Source organism: Camelus ferus, chromosome 1 (assembly GCF_009834535.1).
Source record: "Camelus ferus isolate YT-003-E chromosome 1, BCGSAC_Cfer_1.0, whole genome shotgun sequence".
Taxonomy (NCBI): Eukaryota; Metazoa; Chordata; class Mammalia; order Artiodactyla; family Camelidae; genus Camelus; species Camelus ferus.
This window is the reverse complement of record NC_045696.1, coordinates 113,926,658-113,950,031: the sequence shown is the minus strand read 5'-3', so window position 1 is coordinate 113,950,031 and position 23,374 is coordinate 113,926,658. Positions and strand designations below refer to the sequence as shown.

The 23,374-nt window shown below is 37.9% G+C and overlaps 1 protein-coding gene across 3 annotated transcripts in view; it reads left to right on the top strand.

The window, feature by feature from the left end:
- The window catches only part of LOC102510161 (ubiquitin-conjugating enzyme E2 E2), a 326,227-nt gene that overhangs the window by 130,620 nt on the left and 172,233 nt on the right, over positions 1–23,374 (top strand). The window contains exon 3 of one of the 3 annotated variants that reach the window (XM_032488654.1): positions 8,310–8,469. The exons of the other annotated variants lie outside the window; for them this stretch is intronic. Coding sequence (XP_032344545.1) covers positions 8,434–8,469 — 36 coding nt within the window. The 5' untranslated portion in view covers positions 8,310–8,433. The remainder of the gene's footprint in view (positions 1–8,309; positions 8,470–23,374) is intronic. 3 annotated transcript variants of the gene reach the window in all.

Genomic DNA, 23,374 nt, shown 5'->3' with positions numbered 1-23,374 from the left:
AGGTCATTTGTGGCTTCCTGGTGTGGTCTCTGTGTCTAGTCCTACCACCAGTATTTAATGCTATAGGCAGCTGGAGCAGTGAAACTGTAGGCTATTAGCAAGACTTATATCCACATCCACAGTGCAAGGCCTCTGACTCTGTGATCATATTCTGCTTGGAACCATGATCTGTATTTCAAAAGAAACACTCAGTCATTTCCGTGATAAAGATAATTTGACCTATTGATTTGCATAGTCAGACGGATTTACAAATACGCTGAGTAAAGCTCTCCCCCTGGGGTTGGGGTGGGGTGGGGAGCTTCAGAAAGATTAGAGCATTGGTGAGGAAGTGCAGGAAAGGGGGATGTGGAGTAGGAGGGGAGAAGTGCGCTGTGCAGTTAAAGGTACACAGACGGCTGAAGTATCTGCCCTAAGGATCCCGTGAACCTATCATCCCTTTTTTCCCTCAAGCTTCCCCTCTCAGTTACTAACGCTGTTGGCAGACACACCCTTTGTTCCCAGCATTCAGTCTTCCCTGTTTTGACTTATTTACAGGCTACGCGAGGAAACTGAATTTCCAATACAAGCCAAGAAGGGTTTTCAGGACTAGAGATTTCAATTTTTTTTTTTTAATTCTCACCATGAACGAACGCATCTAGGATGTATACAGTACTTTTCATATGTCTTTTTTTCCCTCTAACATCTTGAAACATGTATTTTAGTCAAGTACATTTATTTTAAGGAGGATTAGGTAGGATTATGTGCTTAATAATGGCAACGTGTAATTATTTTTATGATCATCAGCTGTTCAGATTTCGTATTTGTTTTTCACGAGCATAACAGCCTGCAGTTGCTTCACAAGAAGAAAAGATTACCATGCGTGGTAGATGCAGATTATTTTTGCTCACTTGTCTAAAAACAGCTTATATATACTCTATATTTTAGCTAAAAACTCAATGTAAATAAATGTTGACAATTTTGAACTCTGAAAACCTGGTTACCAAATAGAGCAAAAAAAATTTTTTTCAGAGTAATGGCTCTTCAGAAATCCAGCACAGTGTGTGTATCCTTTATTCATTACAGTATCATAGGAACATTTGGAGCCTAACAGAACCAGATCCACACGTGGTCTCCAGTATGTTAACTATACGAACCTAGCAACACAGTTTAGCTTTTAGACTTCAGCTTATCCACATGTTAAATGGAGGTTAATGGTTGGAAATTCACCCTATTATCCTAGTATTTAAAGATTTGGAATGTTTTCCTTTTTTTTGTCCTCTTTTTCTCTAAATATTTCAATACATCCAATTATTCCCAATAATTAAAAAGAAATTAAAACAGGCATAAAATTGATCATGTTGACTTCTTTGATTATTTTAAGTCAAGTTGAAATTAAATAATTTTAGGAAGCACAATTACTGTATTTTTATAATTTATTTGAAAGATACATGGTGCTAACATAATACAAATACACCTGTTTCCAAGGTAATGTTGAAGAAGAGCATGGGAAGACTGAAGGTCCTCAAATCAGGTAAATAATCAGGGACAGGCAGACGAAAAACAAGTTTGTGTCAAAAGCAAAGAGAATGTGACTCTAGCACAGAGCATTTTTGCAGTAAATACTTTCAGAATATTTAATACTTTGATAAGTGTTTTATAATCAAAACTGAAATATAGGACATAATTATAAAGTTAAATTTAACAAAACCAACCCCACTGTATCATCTTTCTTCCCCCATTAAATAGAAGAAAGTATTTAAATCGGGGGCTCTGTGTGTCTTTTTCATTTTTTATTTAATGTTTTAGTTTTTAATTTTTAAATAATTTCAGGTTTTTAAAAAGTTACAAAAATAGTACAAAGTTTCCCCACAAAGAATTTCTATATGCCCTTCACTCAGCTTCCTCAAACGCTAACATCTTATATAAGCACAGTACAAGTATCAAAGCCAGGAAAAAATTAATACTAGTATTATTCTGTTACCTAACCCATAGACCTTTACTCACATTTTGTTCATTGTCCTACTAATGTACTTCTGGTCTGGGGTCCAGTCCAGGATCCCCCACTGCATTGAGCTGTCAACTCTCCTTAGCTTCCTTTAATCCAGTATGGTTCCTCTGTTCATCTTTCATAATTTTGACGCTTTTGAAAAATGCTGGTCAGTAAATTCATACCATGGCTCTCAATTTGGGTTTTTCTGATTTTCTTCTATGATCAAAATTAAATTCAAGTTACGCCTTTTGGGCAAGAATACCGCAAAGGTAGCAAAGCATCCCTCTCGGTACATCCTATCAGGGAGCACATGACATCTGTATGTTTCATTGCCAGTATGTCTACGTTGCTCACTTGGTTACGGAGATGTCCACTTTCTCCACGGTAAAATTATTGTTTCCCTTTGTAATTAGAGTTTTGTGGTGAGATGCTTGGTGACTGGGTAAATACTGTGTTTTTACTCATACTGTATCTTCCACTAGCTTGTGATTCTTATCTGAAACACTTACTATTCTACTATTTCTCAGTGGTGATTTCCTGTTTCTATCATTCCTTCTACATGTGTAATTGGAGTTCTGTGGCAAGGAAGAGCTTTCTTTTCTCCCCTGTATATTTACTCGCTTATATCTGGATATTTTTATTCTGTGGATTATAAGTCATTATTATCATTGCCCAAATTGTTCCTAGTTTGGCCACTGAGAGCTCATTAAAGTTGACTCCTCTGTTCTTTGACATACTTCCATCATTTTTTGAACATTTCCTTAACTTTCTGGCCCACAAGTTCTTTCTGGCTCATTCCATACCTCCCCTGCCCCAGCCGTGATGTCAGCCATTTCCCCAAGAAGCCCTGGTTTCCTTTGATCGGTGTTTTAGTACTTAGTAACCAAGACCTGTGCACCTAGGTGTACTCACTCGCGCCTGATATCATTGCTTCTAGGCCTTTTCATGAACAGAGCTAGGAAATATATACACATACATACACTCTTTTATTTCTGTTTCGAGGTCTAATCTAATACCATTTGCTTCTCCGGTTTCAGTCCAACATAACAAGGTCTATCATAGCTTCTCCCCGACAAGTAAGGAATTATTTGGAGCTCCTTTCTCTGACATAAACAACTTGATTCTCAATATCTGTATATCTATTTGCTCAAGCTTAGGTACACTTTAAGTAGCTCAGACTTGCTAACCCACACTTCAGATTTTGCTGAGTTTTAAATGAGCCTAGTTAGACTGGCACATTTTGATTTTAAAATGCACAAATGACATGCCTACATACATATTCAACTAGTGGATGTGTACCAAAACATTACTCCCAGTCTTTTTTTTCTTCCAGTTTTGTTGAGATATAAATGACATTGAGGTTTCTGTAAGTTTAAGGTTGAATTACATGCATCGTGAAATGATTATCACAATAATTTTAGTGAACATCTATCATCTCATGTAGATCCTGAACAAAAGAAATTTAAAAACCAGTTTTTTTCCTTTGTGGTGAGAACTCTTAGGATTTACTCTCAGCAACTTTCATACTTAACATATAGCAGTGTTAATTATATTTCTCATTTTGCACATTACATCCCTCCCACATCTGGTAACCACAGATCTGATTTCTTTTTCTTTGATTTTGTTAGTTTGTTTTTGAAGTATAATTGACCTAGAATGCTATGTTACTTCCTGGCACACAACATAATGATGCAATACTTCTACAGATTTCATAATGATCGCCATAGTAAGTCTAGTTACAATATGTCACCATTCAAAGATATTACATAGTTATTGACTATATTCCCCACACTGTACTTTTCATACCTGTGACTCATTTATTTTGCAGCTGGAAGTTTGCACCTCTTAATTTTCCTCACTTATATCTCTCCTCTACCACCACAGCCCCCTCTGGCAGCCACCTGTTTGTTTTCTGTACCTGTGACTCTGTTTCTTTTTCTGTTTTGGGGTGTGTGTGTGTTTTGGATTCCACATAAGTAAAAGCATACAGTATTTGTCTTTTCTCTATCTGACTTATTTCACTTAGCATAACACCCTCTATGTCCATCCACGTTGTTGTAAATAGCAAGATTTCATTCTTTTTTTGTGGCCGAGAAATGTTCCATTGTACATATAGGCCATATTTTCTTTATTTATTTATCTGTTGATTGACACTTAGGCTTCTTCCATATCTTGGCTATTGTAAATATTGATGCAGTGAACATAGAGGTGCGTGTATCTTTTCAAATTAGTGTTCTTGTTTTCTTCCAATACATACCCAAGAGTGGAACTGCTGGACCTTACGGTAGTTCTATATTTTTATTTTTTGAGGTACCTCCATATTGCTTTCCATAGTGGCTGCACTGATATGGATTCCCAGCAACAGTGCACAAGGGTTCCCTTTTCTCCACATCCTTGCCAATGCTTGTTACTTGTTAGCGTCTTGATAATAGCCATTCTGACAGGTGTGAGGTAGTACCTCATTGTGGTTTGGACTTGTGTTTCCCTGATGATTAGTAGTACTGAGCACCTTTTTATGTGCCTGATGGCCATCTGTATATCTTCTTAGGAAAAATGTCTGTTCAGAACGTCTGCCCATCTTTTAATCTGGTTTGCTTTTTTGGTGTTGAATTGTATGAATTCTGTGCAGTTTAACCCCTTATCAGTCATATCATTTGCAAATATATTCTCCCATTCAGTGAGTGGCCTTTTTCTTTGTTAATTATTTCCTTCATTGTGCATATTTGTTCATTTTTTGCTTTTATTTTCCTTGCCTGAGAATACATATCCAAAAAAATATTACTTAGACCAGTGTCAAAAAGCATAATGCCCATGTTTTCTTCTAGAAGTTTTATGGTTTCAGATTTTATATTTAAGTCTTGAATCCATTTTGAGTTTGTTTTTGTGCATGGTGTGAGACAGTAGTCCAGTTTGAATCTTTTGCATCCAGTTTTCCCAACAGCATTTACTGAAGAGGCTGTCTTTTCCCCCATTGTATATTCTTGCCTCCTTTCTTGTAGATTAATTGCCCTGGTAACTGTGGGTTCATTTCTGTTCTGTTCCATTGATCTATCTGTCTGCCTTTGTGCCAGTGCCATACTATTTTGTTTGTGGTAGCTTTGTAGTAGAGTTTAAAATCAAGGTGCATGATACCTCCAGCTTTGTTCTTCTTTCTCAACATTGTTTTGGCTATTCAGGGTCTTTTGTGTTTCTGTATAAGTTTTAGAATTACCTGTTCTAGATAACTTAGTTCTGGATAATCTGTTCTAGATAATTTAGAATTATCTGATTTGCCTTCTGTTAATGAAATGAAATATCAAATTACAACAGTGTTAAGAAATAAAATACTGAAAAGAATTCATAAACAAAATCTAGCTTTAGTGTTTTATGACAAAACTTTATTTCAAATACATGTGACTACTGCGTATGTGGGAATTTGTTGTAAAAAAATCAAAGCTTCATTTCATTTAAAAAAAATTTGCCTTTCAAGCCAATGTTTTCAATAAAGTTGTTAGCAAATCCACCTGGTTTAAATAAGAATTACTTCCTATTCATTCAAAATTAAAATGATTTGTTAAATTTATAAAATTTTTCTACTTTGCCCCCACTTAAGACATTTAATTCAGTTACACACACACACATACACAAAAATACTATAAACTGTGGGAGTCTTTTTCGTCTTGTGAGTTTTGGTTAATTTTATTTATAATAAGTCATGGACAAATGAACTAATGCATTTTAAATAAATGCTCTGCCATAATGTTAGGAAAGAGCTATATTTTCTCTTGCATTCAGGAAAGAATCAATAAGCGTTTTAAATTTTTTAAAAAATCATGACTATGTAATAAATTAAATAAATAAATAAATAAATTCTCTGCTTTCCACAAAGCATTGTATAAAATACATGTATACATACAATATTGCTTTGTATTTTAAACCTCATTTGTAAACTTTATATAAAACTTTTTCCTGATGTTTAGGTACATTATGTCAATTAGTTGACCTACAGGTTCGCATAAACTGTTTTTTAATATAGTGTTCAAATGCAAAATTTACAAATTTGAGATTTTTCTCAGTGATTTATATTTCAAGCAAATAGGGTTTCATGGCATAATTGATTTTTAAAATTGATTTAAAAGCATTTTCCTAATCTGTGAAAAGTTAATAGGTACTCTGTAAAGAAAGGATTCCATGGTGAAATGAATTTTCAAAAAATGTTCTAATCCACATCCCTTTCAATGACCATTAGCATATCTGTCTCTAACACGGCCAGTAGTAAAGACATTTGTTTCAGTTTAACTCCCTGCATTTCAGCCTTTTGAAGATGGAACCGTATTTGTATATGACATCTGCTAACATGAAATGGTAGTGTGTATTTGTCTGCTGATCCAAGATATAGTATTATCATTTATATTACTTCAGAAATCTACCCCCACCCCCAAAGCCTAACACTTCTGTGATTTGGTCAAAATAAATGTCTTTGTCTTTATTAAACCAATAGAAAGGGAGGGCAAAAATAGACTGTACCACTGAAAGCCAGAGTCAGTCTCCCTTCGTAATTGCTGACATAATTCTCTCTTCCAACTCCAAGGATTCACCAAATCCTTAGGGAAGTATATTTGAGAACCACAAAAAATGACCATTGATTCAAAGCACAGCAGAGGATGAAAGATGCCTGGATAATCCACACAACTGGAAAACCAGTTCTTTAATTTAGGAATGGTACCGATTTATGTGCATATTTGCTGTAATTTTTAAGGCCCCAAAGCCTTGTTTCTCTCAAATTTGCACACAATAGAAGTCCTAATTGTATCATAAATGTAAAGCTCTTTATAGAAAGTTCCAACAAAAAACCTGACAAATTAGCTGAATTTTAAACAGAAGAGACAGCTAATCTCAATAGCAGGTCTCCTGGCTTAATCATACAGCTAATTGGCTCATTCCAGAGCCTGTTACTGAAAGTGCTCTCGCCCAGAAAAAGACATTAGAAGGGTTTCTCCTAGAGATTTCAAAACTATCAAATCAGCAGAAAGAAAAGTATAATATACTATTAATTAGCACAAAATTGTGCTAATATGGCTTATTGAATGCTTGTCATTAATTTCTCATTTGCATTCTTGTTTAAAGTGTATCCCTGTTCAAAATTCATTCGAGATGATCTGAAAGATACTTGAGTTATAATTTCTACATTTATATATTGTTTTGAAATTTTTGGTCTTTAAAACCAGATGAGATGAATATCCCTGTAAGTAAGTACCGCTGATACTCCAGTGTAGGTATTCACTTGCCAGTGGCTGTGCCCGCATCATTTGTGATGGAGAAAGGGGTCTTGAGGGCTCAGAATACATAATAGGATAGAGATTTCTCAAAAGCCTTTCTCATAACCTCAAAAACCAAAAACAAAATAATCACTATAAAAAGTAACTTTTACTAGAATAAAGAAGATAAAAGAACTTTTAAAACCTATTTTTAAAAGAAAAATCACATACCATTTTATTACTAAAATGGCTTGTTACTATTGATAGTGCACAGTTTAATTTAAGCCTTGGGTATGGGTAGGACCTGTTTCTTTTCCAAATAATATGAAAAAGCAAGTTAATGTTGCTCTGAGTGGGCAAAATGCACCAGCAACTGGAACTTTAAATTGAACAAATGATGTCATTAATAGAATATGAGATTTGAAGGTATCTGATCAGAACTTGAGTCTCAGGTTCCAATATATATGTTATCATAGGCAAGTTACTTAACCTCTGAAAGCCTTGATTTATTCATCTGTTAAACGAGGTGATGACAGATCTATCTGTATTTCTCAGAGTTATGAGTACTCAGTGACATATGTGTATGCACACACAGAGTAAACTGTAAACTCTCTACTTACCAGATGCTACTGCTCCCACCGTTACTTAACTACTGTTGTTGACAACAGTAATACACAGGGTTATGAATACTTTTAGGTAATTTTAATACTGCCCTTCACCACTGACTGCTCTCATCAGAAGAAATGAATGCTAGGGGACCTTTATAGAAGGTCTTCTTAATTTTGTCTCTCACAAGTGAAAAAACAGTCAGGTCGGCAGGTGCTGTGATTTTGTGCCAGGCAACCTATCCTTAGGTTCTTCCTCCCCAGCGCAGATCTGGAACATCAAAATCTCTTTTTAGCCCTAATAGCTCTCACAGTTCTCCAAGGAAAGAACGTATGCACGACTGGTCACTCACATGTCAAGAACTTATTCCCTCTGGACTTTAGCCTTCCAGAGGGGCAGAGATAAGTACCATATTTGATGAGCATTGTTAACTAAGAGAGGATTTAGGTGTGGGCGTTTAAAAGTATTTAAACTGAAAAAGAACTTTTTCTTCAAAGCTCTGGAAGCTCAGGACCCTCTGCACTTGGTATCCCTCCAAGAGCCCCTGGACCAGTGTGAAAACCACTAATCTCAGAGAGCCTTCCAGGGCTGTTACTACTTCAGATTAAGGCTGAAACTGTGATGCGTTCAGTATTCCAGAACAGCACCGACAAGGAGGTAAGGGTGGGGCTGCAGACGGGGGCGGGGAAGAGCAGGATTCAGTCACCAGCATCGCACTTTTCCTGGTTTTTTCCACGAATCTCTGCCTCAGTAAATGCTTTTGTCAGCAAACGCCTCAGTATAAGGAAGCGCAGAGCTGTATTTTCCGAAGCTAACAGCACACACACCTGTCATCACTATTTAAACGTGCCAAAGGAGTCTTTTATAACGTGTTGGTTTTCTCTAAAATTATCAGAGTGATTTCAAGCTTTAGAGAAAAACATTTGGTTGGCACCTAGAAATGATTTATTGGGTACGTAAATGCTACCCCTTTCTGCAGTTGAAAACATCACCTGATAAAATTCCTAGACAGAAACTCCCGTATCTGCAGACAGCACTGGCTGCCGGGAAGCTCAAAGCTAAGTTCTGTGTCCAAGTGTGACTGTTTTCTAACTGAGCCCAGTTTTCTGTCACTGTTGTTCCTCCTTTTGTGACAAAGGTTCTGTTCACTTGTAATCCTCTACATGCTCTTGTTACATGCAGTTTTTAGATTGTAATGGCCATGTGATTTTTAATGCGTTTTCCAATGGTTTATCTTTATTGTAATGATAGTGGTGTATGCATTTCCTTTTCAGAAGTTAACAAGATATAAATAATAAATAACACAAAACAGACATTTGGACAAAAACTCGCATATATTTCCTTTACAATGATTGCTACTGGGAAGAATAGTTAATAAAGAGGACAAAGAATAATTTCCTGAAAAACTGAAACTGAGCTTCAGATGAATTGGATGTGACCTTATACATGCTTATTCCAAACCACCTGGTAATCTCCAGCTACCTAAGGAAAGTTACCAGACATTTTCAAAGAAATTAAGGCCGTACAAGCCTGCTCTTCACTGCCACTCTTTGCAGTCTTGATTCCCAGTCGTTTGTGGAGTAAATACTGTAAGACTATGAGTAAATAAGGACTGCTTACACCGTTCAGGCAGTATTTCTCAATATTTGCCTGCTTCTGTAATTACATGGTAATAATTTTTTATTGTTGACAGTAAACTATGTAGCATATTCCACAGGTGGAATTCTCACTGCTGGCCTGTTTTAACATGTTGTTTTGGGGGGGACATTCTATATGCTAATTAACACTATTCTTGTACATCTCTGGTCGTATTCAGAGAGTCCTGTTCATTATAGGACATTAAAGGAGAAAAGAGATCTCACTAGAAAACCTTATGGCAATATGATGGTGTCTATTTACAAATGTACTTTTACTGAAATGTAAGCTACTGTTAAAATGAATGAGGAATTGTAAAGCTCTTAATAATACCTTTAAATACATGTACTATTTCTTCATTTATTGAAAAGCAACATGTTAATACTCTGACATTAATAAAATATTTCATATTATTTTATAAATTAGAAAATGTAACTCTTTGACATGATCCGCTCCTGTTCATTTATTTAAATACCAAGCTAGTATTTTGGAAAGAAAGTGAAAACACACTAGAAGGCAAAAGATCAGAAGTGGTAAATTATTTTCATAATTGGTTTTGGTGTCTGTATGTATTGTTTTATTGCCCCATATTAAACTGACCCATTATGAAACTTAGACAGTGTTTTATAGAATGTGTCACATTCCCTTGTGTAGGCGTTGTATTAGTTTCTTTATTCCATTTAGTGACACTCAACAAAGCTATCTTTATAAAGTCTCAAAATAAATCCCTTCTTTCAGGGAAGTTATTCAGGAGATACCTGTTGAATGGATCTCAGCCGTCTGTTTATGCAGGTGTTCTTTGAAAGCTCTTTGTGTTTTAAACTGTACTCCAGGGTAAACAAAAGCAAATTTTGCTCCTTTGGGAAACCTAAGTAGTTCTTATCTTAAACAAACAAGCAAATTTTTTTTAACTTTCTTAAAACAATTGAAAACAATACACAAATTTACATAAGTGAAATTTTGGTATAAAAATAACTGAAGTACTGCTTATAATTGATTTAGATGGCTAATTCATGCTTTTCAGTTTCAAGTCTTCTCAAAATGTTGAGTTTTTTTTTTTTCCTTTTGCAATTTTAGACCAAAACTCAAAGTTTATAGGCATATTCCTTTGCCAGAGAATGAACTGGAAAGTGATTGAATGAACAACTGAAAGAAAGAAAAGAAACCCTTAGAGGCCTTTCTATCCAAAAGTATGTCGACTGTTCTCCACGTTCGGTTAGTTCGAGATTCATTTGACTTATCACATATCTATTAAATTCAGCTTTTCCTAGACAGACAGAAGAATGGATCAGAATAAAACAATATAAAAATCTTAGAATACACCACAAACATACAGAAATTTGGTATATGAAAAAGGTGGGAAATCCTTAGTTATATTTTAAGGACATAAACCTACACAGAAGTCTTGAACTTTCTTCGGTAGTTTCATTGTTACTGATAATATTAGTATTGTGACTTTAAAATTTTAGATGTTTATGTATAAAACATAATCATGTGATTAGAACCCAAGATTTTGAGTGTAACAGAAAATTACAAATATAAAATGAAATTAAGGAAAAAACCTTGTAATGTCAAATCTGAATCAGTACTATCAGTAAGAACTCATGATATTTCAGAAATGTATTTCCTTTCTGTCTGCCGTACGTGGCCAGAAGCAATGGCACCCCAGGAGCAGTAGGTATACGTAGTGCCCAGATCTTGCTAGTTACCATTCCCCGCTAAAAGAAACCAAAATTCCTTGGAGAAACAGATTATTCCAGACATGGCGGTGGGGAGGGGGTTGGGGATTGGGAATGAGCCTGGGATAATCTTGTGCCAAAAAGCAATGAAGCCCTCAGAGACCTGTGTGATAGTATGCTGAGCAGGCACAGGAGTCCCACTGTCGAAATGTGGACTACTTTGCAATTACAAGGAACAGTGACAACAGGATTAAAAGAGACAGTTCAGTGTAATTTGCCGTAACATTTGGGAAACAAACAAGCAAAAGAATCCGTGAGTCCCTTGTAATACTGAGACAGAGCTGACCAAAATTTATTTTCCAACTTTGGAGATTACTGTTTACCAATTCCTTATTTTGAAAATTGGTATAAAAAGGGAAAACTTTAAGTTTTCACCCTGCTTTTTTCAGATTGATGAGGGAAGTCTGAAGAATATCAGCCAATAAATGTGGATAGCATTATAGAGAAGAAAAATCACTTTTTCAAGTTCCATACCTGTGTATGTGTATGGATCCAGTGATTTCATGTCTCAAAAGTGATCCCTTTTCTTTAGATCCCGTGCCAGTGGGTGAAGTCTTTGGTGTTCTCTTAAGAGCAGTTCTTGGAGGTTCTCAGCTTTTAAGGATAAGTCTCCGGTTCCGCCTCTCCACCCTCTGCAGTCTGGAGGTGCATCAACACCTTTGCAAGCCTCTGTCTGATACCAGCAGCCCCATGGGTCTACCATACCTGGGGATTTTCTCTTCAGATCCTTTTGTGTCTTTTACTAAGCATTTCTGTTCTTCAGTTGATTCTGTTAACATTGACACAAGTCTCTGGCAAGACAGTACTTAGTTATATTTTACGGGATAATTCCTGAGGGATCAGTTCCTTAGTGAAGGCAAGCAGGTAGTGTGATCGTAGGATCGTGGTAGATAGAGCCACTCTGTAACTCAACCTGTTGTTGCTAAGTAGGAACCTGGGTATAGTTTTTCCAGTTAGTTTTTTTTTTTTTTTTTTAAGAGAAGTTAAATATGTACATCTTTGTAAAAAAAAAAAAAAGTCTTCTGGTTTTCAACTTTTGGCAAAACATGCAATTAAAAAAAAAAAAACAACTCCCACTGATTAGACAGTAAGCCAGTCTGTGAGCCGCATCTGCCAGATTTTTACAGTTCTTATAAACCATGTTCCGGGCACAGGATCTGACATACAGTAAGTTAAGACCTTGATAAACACTGAAAGAATTCGTTATGTTTTATTGTATTTTTCACTTCTTTACAAATTTTTTAAAAAGATGCATTCTGATATTAGCTGCCCTTTCTAGCTTTGTAACATGTGTAAACGTATCATTTTTGTTCTTTCATGAAAATTACCTGATAAATGTTAAAGGTTTCTGGATAAGATTTAAGGCATGCCGTGTCTTACAAGTTGCAAGTTGATCTCAAACCATTGATTAGTACTGTTTGGGTTTCAGTTAACTAGGAATCCACATATTTCTCTATCTTGTATGTCATGTGACAGCTTAGCAAATGTCTTGCAAATCTTGGTATACCACATTCTTAGAATTCCTTCAGCCCGGTAACCCTATTAAAAAAAGAAAAGTGGGATCTTTTAGTGTGACTTTAAAAGTATATCTGAATTCTAGTAATCATTGCTCCTTTTTCAAAAGGATAGGCAAAACCCATTCTTTTGAAAACTGAAGCATTTTGTTTTATTTGCTATCTGTTGGCACCCTGATTTTCTCTACAGTTCTTTAAATAATACACTAGTTCTCAATTTTTCAGTCTTATGGGAATCATTTTAATTAGAATGCTAGTTTCAATTGCCATGCCAGAGTCAGCTAGCTAGAATTAAAAGTCTATTAGCATAAAGAAGTAGTTCTGAAGCCAGAGGTCATTGAATGGGGGTGACTTGCTTAGGCACTGAATGCTTTTGAGGACTCAGTGAGCTAGGTATCTTGGGATCACCTTGAGATGAGAGAAAGTTGCATAACAGGACAGAAAGTACAAAGTTCACCTATTTCCAATTGTGATCGGATGGCATTGGGTATGTGGAAGTGTTTCACTACTTCAGATGTTAGGCATCTGGGCGTCCTGCATGCTGCTTTACGTGGAGTTGCACTGGGCTGGACAGAGCCGTAGGAAGGCACGGGCAGGCGAAGTGGAGAAGTTTATCAGCACCATCATGGAGGGTGTGTCATGCATCAGAAGTGATCCTGTCTTAAATCATGCCAAATACTGTATCTGGCATAACTGTTTATTGAAGACTGCTAGGCTTTTGGCTGTGGGTGAATAGGTGTTATGGCTGGAGTAATTAATAATCTAGTCATATGTGTTTTGTATCAGATGATAAAATCAGGTAAAATCAGTATGAGTTGTCAGTGCTCACTTAGGAGTAAGTAGAACTGTAAACAGTCTGAGGAGTAAATAAAAGGACAGCTATTGTATGATTCCACTTATATGAGGTACCTAGAATAGACAAATTCATAGAGACAGTCTAATAGAGGTTACTAGGGACCGGGAGAGGAGCAGATGCAGGGTTACTGTTTAATGGGTACAAATTTTCTGTTTGGGATGATTAAAAAGGTTTGGAAATGGATGGTTGATGGTTGTACAATGTTGTGAATATGCTTAATGAATTGTACACTTAAAATGGTTAAAGTGGTAAATTTTTGTTACATATATTTTACCGCAATAAAAATGTAATCACTCTCAATGCAAAAACCAAGGCTGGGAGGAAGGAAGGTAAAATAGAGTGCTAAGAATACCATTGGTAAGATGCCAAACCTAGTCCACCAGAAGAAAGCAGTCAAGTGGCTGGGCTGTGCAGACTGACAGCACTGAAGACCCTCTCTGTGCGGGCTGAGCGCTGAGCCAGCAGGAGCTGCCCCATCACAGAACATAAGCCTCGGCGCACCTGGGCCGGCAGGCTGGAGTCTCCACACTCCGTGTCCAGGGTGCCAGCTTAGTGATGCTGGGTCACGGGGCTCTGAATTCCCCAGTTAGCGAAGTGTTTGCACCATTACATTTGCATTTTTCAGTTGACCCATTAAACTCTTTTTCTAAAACAAACTTATTTCATAACAATTCTAAGCATAGAAATTTCCTTCTGTGCAACTTGCAAAACCATCTAAGTTACTTTTCTCTAACTTCTCAGTTTTTGTTTTGGTATTACCCACTGTCGTCAGTTCCTGATACTCTGGAGGGTTCCGTAAAATAGTTCTTTTGGGAATAGTCTCCAGGTGCTCTTTGTATTCACTTTTGGAGAAATTGTTCTTATGAAAATGATGCACTGTTACTTATTTTGTACAGGATAATATTTCCTAAGAATATGGAGATTGTATTCACATGGATATATTTTTCTTTGGCTGACATAATAGTTTGTTGGGTTTTTTTCTTTTTTGGACTATAGGATTTAGCAGGCTCCTGACAAGATTATTTGTCTTAAAATATATCTTTTAAAAAGCACTTTCTGGTTGAGTTTTGTAGATGTTTTCTACTTTGAACCGCCTACAGATTTACTGATATTGTGGTTTTCTATTTGTTATGTATTGACAAAAACATCATTATATCTTTGCTTTTGGCATTGATATTTGTCTATATCTAAATCACAATACTCACCATCACATTTTAGTAAATTAGTAAGTAATGTAAATATACAAGTTTATATTTGTATATATAACAATAGTAATATAGCAGCTAATATTTATTGGATGTTTATTTATTGTTTGTTTATTTATGAAATGCTTTATTTATTTATGGATTTGCTTTATGTACATCGGGAGCGTTTAATCCTTACAATAACTATGTGGTAGATATATTATCCCCATTCTGCATATGAGCAGTCTAAAGTGTTAGCATGGTTGGCTGCTTACCCACAATAATACTGCTAACACATTCCACAGGTAGGGTTCTTCCCCCCTCCCCAACCCCGCGTAGGCAGGGTTTTTAGCTACCTAACTGTAAGTTAACGAAAAGGTAGTTCCCAGAAATCAACCTGAGTTGCCAATTTTATTAACTATTAGTTAAAAGCTATGTATTTTTAAATACTATTTTCATCATGATAGTAAGTTTGAAATAAATTTACAGTGTACACGTAAACCATAGTTCAGGAATAAAGACACTGTATTGCCTGTGTATTAACACATTAAACACTCAACAGAATGCTGATTGGACATCTGATGTGTGCTATGTACAGGGTTGATGAAAAGATTCAGAAATATAATCACTGTCCCCAGGAGACTTAAAATCTAGTTAAATGTTTCACAGCCTTTTCTCTTTTTTTCTCAACCTAGTCCTCTCTTCGACGAACAGCCAAACCAAATACCGTGCCCTCCTTTATTTAAAATCTGAAAATAAATTGCATTCAAATATTCTTTGCCATCCAATTCTGCTTGGTTCCTGAGTTTGTATAGTGAAGGATACCTCATTATTTAAATATTTTTATTCCCTATGTTTTGGATAGTGAGTAGAAATGAAAGCTTGAATAGCAAAGGAAGACAATTGCATCTTAAAAAGCTTATTTAATTTCCTGAGTTTGGTTGGTGTAAGTTCAGTGAGGGGGAATTTGAATTGTATGTGTATCACAACTTAATAATGAAACAATACTAAATGGAATGAAGTTGTGATTTAAGACATTATTTTTACCTGTCCATCACTGCTCTCCTGTGTACCTTTGAATGTAAAGATACTCCGCAAGAATTCTTATTCCTCTCTAAAGATAATTGTCACAGAAATTTAACAACTAGATTATGTTGATATCTTCATGTTCTGTTTATGCTGGCTTATGTTTGCATGTAAGTAGGTGAAATGGTTTTTTAACACATAGTTAAAAATAGGGTCTGCAGTGGCTTATACTAAGACCAGTGGAAGGGTGGAAAGCCCTTTTTTGAAATAAGCCTTACTGTGGACTTATGAATAATATATGCTATTCTGCTAAAAATATAATCAATCAGTTCATTCAGTGAATTGAGTAATATGTGCCAGGCTTGGTGTGAACTCTGTGTGCATGGTGCCTGGCCCCATGAAAATTAAAATCTAGTCAAGTTCTCTGCTATTCAAGAGGCAGTACTGATGGTCTGGAGACATGACTTGAATTGGCATCCTGGCTCTTCCACTCACTAGCTACTTGAACTTGGGAGAACCGTTTAACCCCTTTATACCTCAGTTCCCTCCTGTAGTTAATAAAGGAGACTGGGGGGAGAAAGAGAAGAGAGGGGAATTCTAATTGCTTCTACCTCGTGGGGATTTGTGACGATTAAATAAACAAACATATGAAGGGCTTAGAACAGTGCCTAATCTAATAAATATTAGCAGTTTTTATGATTTTAATGTGGAGACCAATGGTTAGAAAAAAACTACACATTAAGGAGATCTTAGCCTGGTCTAGGAGGGTCAGGGATGACCTTCCTGAGGACGTGATTTGCGCCTGAGAAGTGAAAGAGGAATCGGGTTGGCTGACTGAAGCGGGAGGGGCGTGGAGGGTGGGAGAGAATCTCAGGCTGGGAGCAGCGAGTAGGGGTGCCGAGCCTGGTCAGAGGAGCATGAGGACCAGCACAGGCCAAAGGGCTGAGTGAGGATGAGGCAGAAGGGGTGATGGGGGCCACATCTGGTATGGCTGCTGAAATCCTTTAGAAGGATGGTTTTAAGCAAGGAATGATTTTATCTTACAAGGATCATTCTGCATGCTTTCTGCAAAATGTTTGGAGTGGCAGAGTAGGTGTGTGGAGCACAGTCAGAAGGCTGTGGGAAAGTAAAAGATGGTAGCATGGGGTGAAGTGGGAGGTGGATGGAAGTGCGTAGATCAGAATATATTTTGGACCTAAAATAATCGTGACTTCATGTTTTATTGGCTATGAAGAATGCGGGGGGAGCTGGAGTAAGATTTGGGAGAGAGAATGACATCTCACTGTAATGTTTGATTTTTGTTTGCCATGTGCATCTATTACTTTTTAAATGAAAAATCATTTTAGAAATTAGAAAGAATAAGGGAGAAAAAGTGCCAGTGAGGACTCCCAAAATGTCAGAGAGATGGTAAATATATTGCAGGTGAGTCAAGAGAGTTGAGGGAATGTTCTAAGCTGAGCGTGAGGATGTACTATCATTTGCTGATAATATTGAGAAATTTGTGGAGCAGTGGTCCTCAAGGTCCCAGCACAGGGACAATGATGAATGTCCTACCCTAGACTTACCGACTCAGAATCCCTGGGTGTGACGCCCTCCCACCTGCGTTTTCATCAGCCCTTGGATGATTCAGATGATTCCAAGGCATGCTAAAGTTAGAGAACACTGTTCCTAGAGGCGCAGTGGGAAGGTTCACGAAGAGGGGCAGATGGATGTTAGAGTCAAGGACTTAGTTAGTTTCATGGAATGACAGTGCTCTTGAGCAGGGGTCAGCAAACTCTAGCCAAATCTGGTCCACTGCCTCTTTTTGTACAGCCCACACCCTAAAAACAGTTTTTATAATTTTTGAAAATGGTTGAAAAAAACTTAAGAATAATATCTTCTGACAAATGATAATGATATTAAATTCAGAATTTAGCATTCCTAACATTTTGTTGGAACACAGTCACATTCATTCATATGTTGTCCATGGCTACTTGGCTCAGTGCAAGAGTTGAGTGCTTGCAACAGAAACCATACAAAGCCTGTGCTTCTTACTATCTGGCCCTTGCTGAGCCCTACCTCGAGCACTGGAGTGTACCGTATTTGGTGACTGGTGAACACCGAGGAGGGCTGCGTGGACACCTTAATACTCTAGCCTTGAAGGCAGAGGTTGGGTTCTGAGCCTCACGGGCAAAAACCTTAGCTTGCTTGGTTTGGAAAGATGAGTGCATACTACATGGGCCTTGCTTTGTGCTGTATGGGGGCCTGCAGTCCCAGAACCCACAGCTTTGCCCAAGGTAGTAACTTTCCTGGTGCTCTTTGTAATCAAAATAGTTTGGAGAAATAGTTTTCCTGAAAATGATTCAGTATTTATTTTGTACAGTGATGTCATCTTGGTATTAAATGTATTGTGCGTAAAAAATATTCTGTGTTTTCACATAAATGTTAGATGGTCTTCTGAGGTCCTTCAGTCTGTTGACCATGAGTAGGCCTTTGTGGTTTGTTTGGATAAGAGTCAGTCTCATCAAGGAAAAAAAATTGAACTTTGGAAATGTTTGCTTTTGATTATGGTAAATAAGCTTGCACCCCAGCCTTCCTGCCAAGAGCAGCTAGGAAAACTGGGCAAAACAGAATCTGTTCTGAAGGCATTGGAGAAGTAGTCGGTCAGTGAGCACTGAGGGGACCAGGAGCCCAGAGAACAGAAGGACAGAGCGAGGAGCTTAATGTTCTGTCCTGCTTTCCGCCCATGGTCATTTGCCTGCGTCTCAGCAGTGGCTAGCATCTGAGCGGGGGTTCTGGAACTCCTGGGCCAGGGGTTCACAATTGGAATCCAGTGATTGTTGAGAGGGAATGGTCAAGCTAAACACCTTGGGCTTTCAGTTAAGACCCCCAAAGGGTAACACCATACCCAGAAGGTCTTTAGCCCAGCCTCCAGTCAGCCCAGTCTTTTGTTGGATTGAGGTGATGAGCCCCAGAATTGCTTTGATTTTACTAATATTACCATGGACTATGAATCAGATAAAACAGTTGAGCCCAGTAATTAAGCCCTTGGTGTAGACCCTGGGAAGAATCAGGACAGTGGGGGGAAGGCCCTCCAGTTTGGAAACAGCAGGAGAGGGGAGAAGGACCATTTACGTGAGTGAACTGCTGCCCTGGTGACGGTGAGGCTTGGGGTGGGGAGCCCTGGTCGGGGAGGAGCCGCTGCTGCTTTACAAGGCGTGCAGAGAACTGCCTCGATGCCTCGCAACTGTCCTCTTAAGGACAAACCAAACAACAGAAGACGGAGGGCCAGGCAGCAGTAAATCTGGATGCTAGTGCTGCCGTTTCCCGACAGCCACCCAATGCATCCCTCTGAGACCGCAGAGACAGGCAGCGGGTGTCTGTTTCTTCCTTTTGGTTCTAGGGTGGTAAGAAGTACTTAATTTGTTTAAAACACGTTAAGTAGGTTCTGGAACATTACAATAAACCGCCTATAAATCATCCACGTTCTCTGAGAGGCTTATCTTGCACAGGACTCACTGTGTATTTGGGTGAATGGGAGTAAAATTAATTTCTCAGACAAGGTGACTTCTGAGCTTAGTCATTCTTGTGGTTTGTTGCCTCCTCACCCTGACTCCCTCCCTCATCCACATTTTGGGAGTCATACCTCTTTTTTTTCATTTGTTTAAGAATGAAGCCAAAGTCTTCTTTAGCTTCTAATGCCAAGAAGAGCTTAGTCAGTTTTCTCTCTGTTCATGTGTTCTGTGGTGACCTACCAGACCAGAGAGGAGACTGGGTGTCAGTGCTGCCCCTTCTCTCAGTCCAGGTGTGTGAGAACTGCTTCACAGCCAAGGGCATGACTTTCAAAGCAAAATTCAAGAGAGTGTTTTTAATTTGATTATAGCTTTACTAAGTATACAAGTGAATGCAATGAAATTGAATTTCCTGCAACTTAATTAAATCACCTGAGTTACTAGCATATTCATTATCCACAGCTTACTGGTAAATTTGGAAGATTTTCTTACATTACTCTTCTAAATATAATGTGTGTTCAAATTAACCATCACCTCTGTGTTTTGAAGAGTTCTCTTCTTTCGATTACTGTGCTTTTAAAAACTTTTCAGTGCTTCCTGTATTTAGTCAACTCACAATTAGTATAGTGGCTGTAATTATAATAGTTTATTCTTGTATATAGCAGGTGTTCACCTATGAGTTTATAGACAAACATTGCCAGAAGGTAGAATATCTCAAGATTTGGTTTAAACCTTGAAACTTGGGCCAATGTTAAGGTTCTCACCTTCCTATTTTCAGGCATTTATTTCTTTATAAAGTCTCAGTTAGGATTTACTGTCCTGAGGTCTCATGGTGTAATTTAGTGGGATTTAGAGGAAAGAGTGTGGTCTGAAGAATCTAGGCGATCAGTAGACCTGAGCCAGGGTCCTAGACCTGCCATTTTCTATCTGTGCGACCTCAGGCAAGCTACCTAACCTTTCTGTGCTTCAGTTTGTCTATAAAGTGGAGAGAATACTTACTTTTTCATAGGAATAAAGATAATACTGCATGTAAAGTAGTTAGAACAATGTTTGGCACGTAGAAAGCACTCAGTAAATGTTAGTTATTACTATCCCTGATGATAACAAACATCACTTTTATTACTTCATGCCTGCTACAGGCAGTCGTGGTGCTGGAGATGTGGTCGCAGCCCAGTGGGAGTAGAGAGCAGGAGATGGAAAGGTGGAAACCACAGTGTGCTGTCGGCTGTAGGGAGAGGTTAGTGCATGTGCTGTGCCACCCCGTGTGAGAGGCGCTAGCTCGCACGACCTCGCTCCACCTTCCCCAGAGAATGGTTATTCCCACCTGCAGATCCAGAGGTCATGAATGATGGGAACCTCGGTCCTCAGACCCTCAGGCTTGCCGTATATGATCATGTAGTTCTGTGATGAATGAATGTCAGGTAAAATAAGTTCGTTCTGCATACTTACGAAGCATTTTGTTCCTCTTTGTGGGAGAACACACAGGAAATGGAAGACCTCGTTGTCATTACCAACTTTATACATATGGAATGGCTAAATTATAAAAGGCAGTGCGGGCTCTGTAGCAAGATGGTGACTACAAATAACTATTAGTAAATCTTTGTTAGTAAACCTTTTTTAACTTTTAAAAAATGATAACATATTTAGAAAAGTGAAGACAATATACATGTGTGGCATAATGAATTATCATAAAGTGGACACCCAGTAACCACCACCCAGACCAGGAATTAGAACTTTGCCAGCTCCCCTCACCCCAGAAATCCTCCACCTTCTTTTTCCTAGTCTCTCCCCTTCTCTCTCCCCAAAGGCAACCACACTGTCCTGACTTTTATGATAATCACTTCCCGACTTTTCTTCACAGTTTTGCCGTCTCGTGTGCATTGCTAAGCGTTATAATTCTTTATCTATTTTTGAACTACATTTGTGAAATCACACACTGTACCTGGGTATCTGGCTTCTTTGTACATTGTTTTTAAGATTCATCTGTGTTGTATGGAATTGGAGCTTGTTCATTTAATTTACGTTGTATTCCATTTATAAATGTAACACATTTTATTCATCTGTTCTGCTGTTGATGAATATTTAAATGTAATGGTTTCTTTAAGCTCCTGATGCCAGGAAATGGCGTTTTCCTTTTCCATTCTCAGACATCATTACTTCCATTCATTTGAGGATATGTTGGCCACACAAACATAGTCCCTTGTGTGGATTGGAAAAATATTCCGTTGACCATAATCTTTCTAGAATGATAAACACTGTCCATTTTTCTTCTGGGTCATTTCTGTAACATCAGAATTTGGAGTATCCTGCAGGCACTTCTCCCTTTATTAGTTTGTGTTGGTTAAATGAGCACTGAAGAAACTTGGGAAGTAGGTTTCCTCAACACCACCTGTTTTTTGCCAAAATATTCGCTGTGCTCTGGAGTGTCTGATCTCATTGTCTTGGTCTCCCTGCTCTGTCCCTCTTTGGGAATGGCTGGCATATCCCCAAGAACCTAAGAATTCAGGTCCTAGGAGAGACCTGATAGTGACAGCTTCAGACTGGAAAAGTTGAGAAGACAAATTTCCCTTTTTCCCTGTGTACCTCTGGAGAACTCGGTAGAGGAGTGTATGTTAAAGGGATGGGTGCTGACGTGAACATTTTCGCCTCACCTCTACGTTGTCGGCAGAATGGTATTTCACTAGTTTTATTTTTTACTTCTTTACCAGTAGAGTAAGTTTTCTGAAAACTATTAGAAATGTGGTCTTTTTCCCAGGAAGTTTCAAGAAATTCTGAAGGCATAGAGTTTTATAGCCAACACCTTAACGTGGATGATGCGTCTTATTTCTTTTAAGTGGTCTGGATTGAAACCTTGAGATCAAGTCCCAGAAACACAAATTTCATGTTAAATGCTTTATTAACTAACTATTCGTGTAATTATGAGAGAACTAGTAGAATACAAACTTTTTCTTCTTAATAAAATGAAATTAAAACCTTAATGAAAATTAAAAACTTAGCCTATAAAAACCAATTCAAATTATTTACAAAACCATGTGCACAACTCAGTTTTCTTCTCCTGCCAGGCCGAACCTTTATGTTATAATTTACTGTTCACTTTTTGCATCATGAAGTACATTAATTTACGTTAACATATTGCTAGTGTGAAACTGAAAGATAAAACATTATATAGACAATTTCTAGGCTCTTTCTCCCTTTGCTGAAGTTAATTGCATCCTTGTTTGGCACTTGAGTTGAGAATTACAGTCCTTACTCTGCTACACAGAGGGGTGAGTGCTTTTAAAATTATTCCCTTCTCTTGAACATTCTAATACTTCAGAGAATGAAAAGGGCAACCCATTTCTATTTGAACTCTTACCATTCCATTGATAAAACAGAATGCTGCTGATAAAGTTTTATGCACCCCCGCTAATATAGTTTTGGAGAGATTCTGAGCTTATATTTTACAAAATAAAGAGATTTGACAGAATACCAAAGTTGGGAAATCATGTTCCCATTAGAAAAGACATAAACATTCCTACCGATTAGGATTCTTGAGTAATCTGTTTGCCTAATAAACCACACTTAGTCATAACAGAAAACAGACAAAAAGGAATACAGTGAGCCATTTAATTTATAGATGAGGAAAACTTATAGCGAGGAGGTGCCAGGTCCTGTCGGTTGGAGCGTATGGCTCGCAGTTCACTCTCAGGGCTCATCCTGAGATGTGCACGTGGCCGGAGAAGGGCATAGATGAACCTGCATGTGTGCACGTGTGGACGTGGGGCGTGTGTATGTGTGTACATCAGACCATGCCTTTCAGTGCTGCCGTCAGTACGGGAATTCACGTCATGTCCACTTAGGTAGAAAACCAGGTCCCCTACCAAATTGTAGTAACCTTTAAAGCCTCCAGTTCACTTTTTTACAGCCTCAGGTCTCTTGCCTTCCCTCTCTCCCTCCCTCCTGTCACCTACTCCTTTTTTGCCTCCTCCCTTCCTTCCTTTTTACACTAGTACTTAGAACTAGTTCTGCGTACTAGAGATTCAGTTGTGGACGTCTCTGTTCTTGCTCAATTTATATTTTAGTGTGGCAAGAGAGAGAGTACTCAACAAAAACACGCACGAGGAAACATCAGATGTGA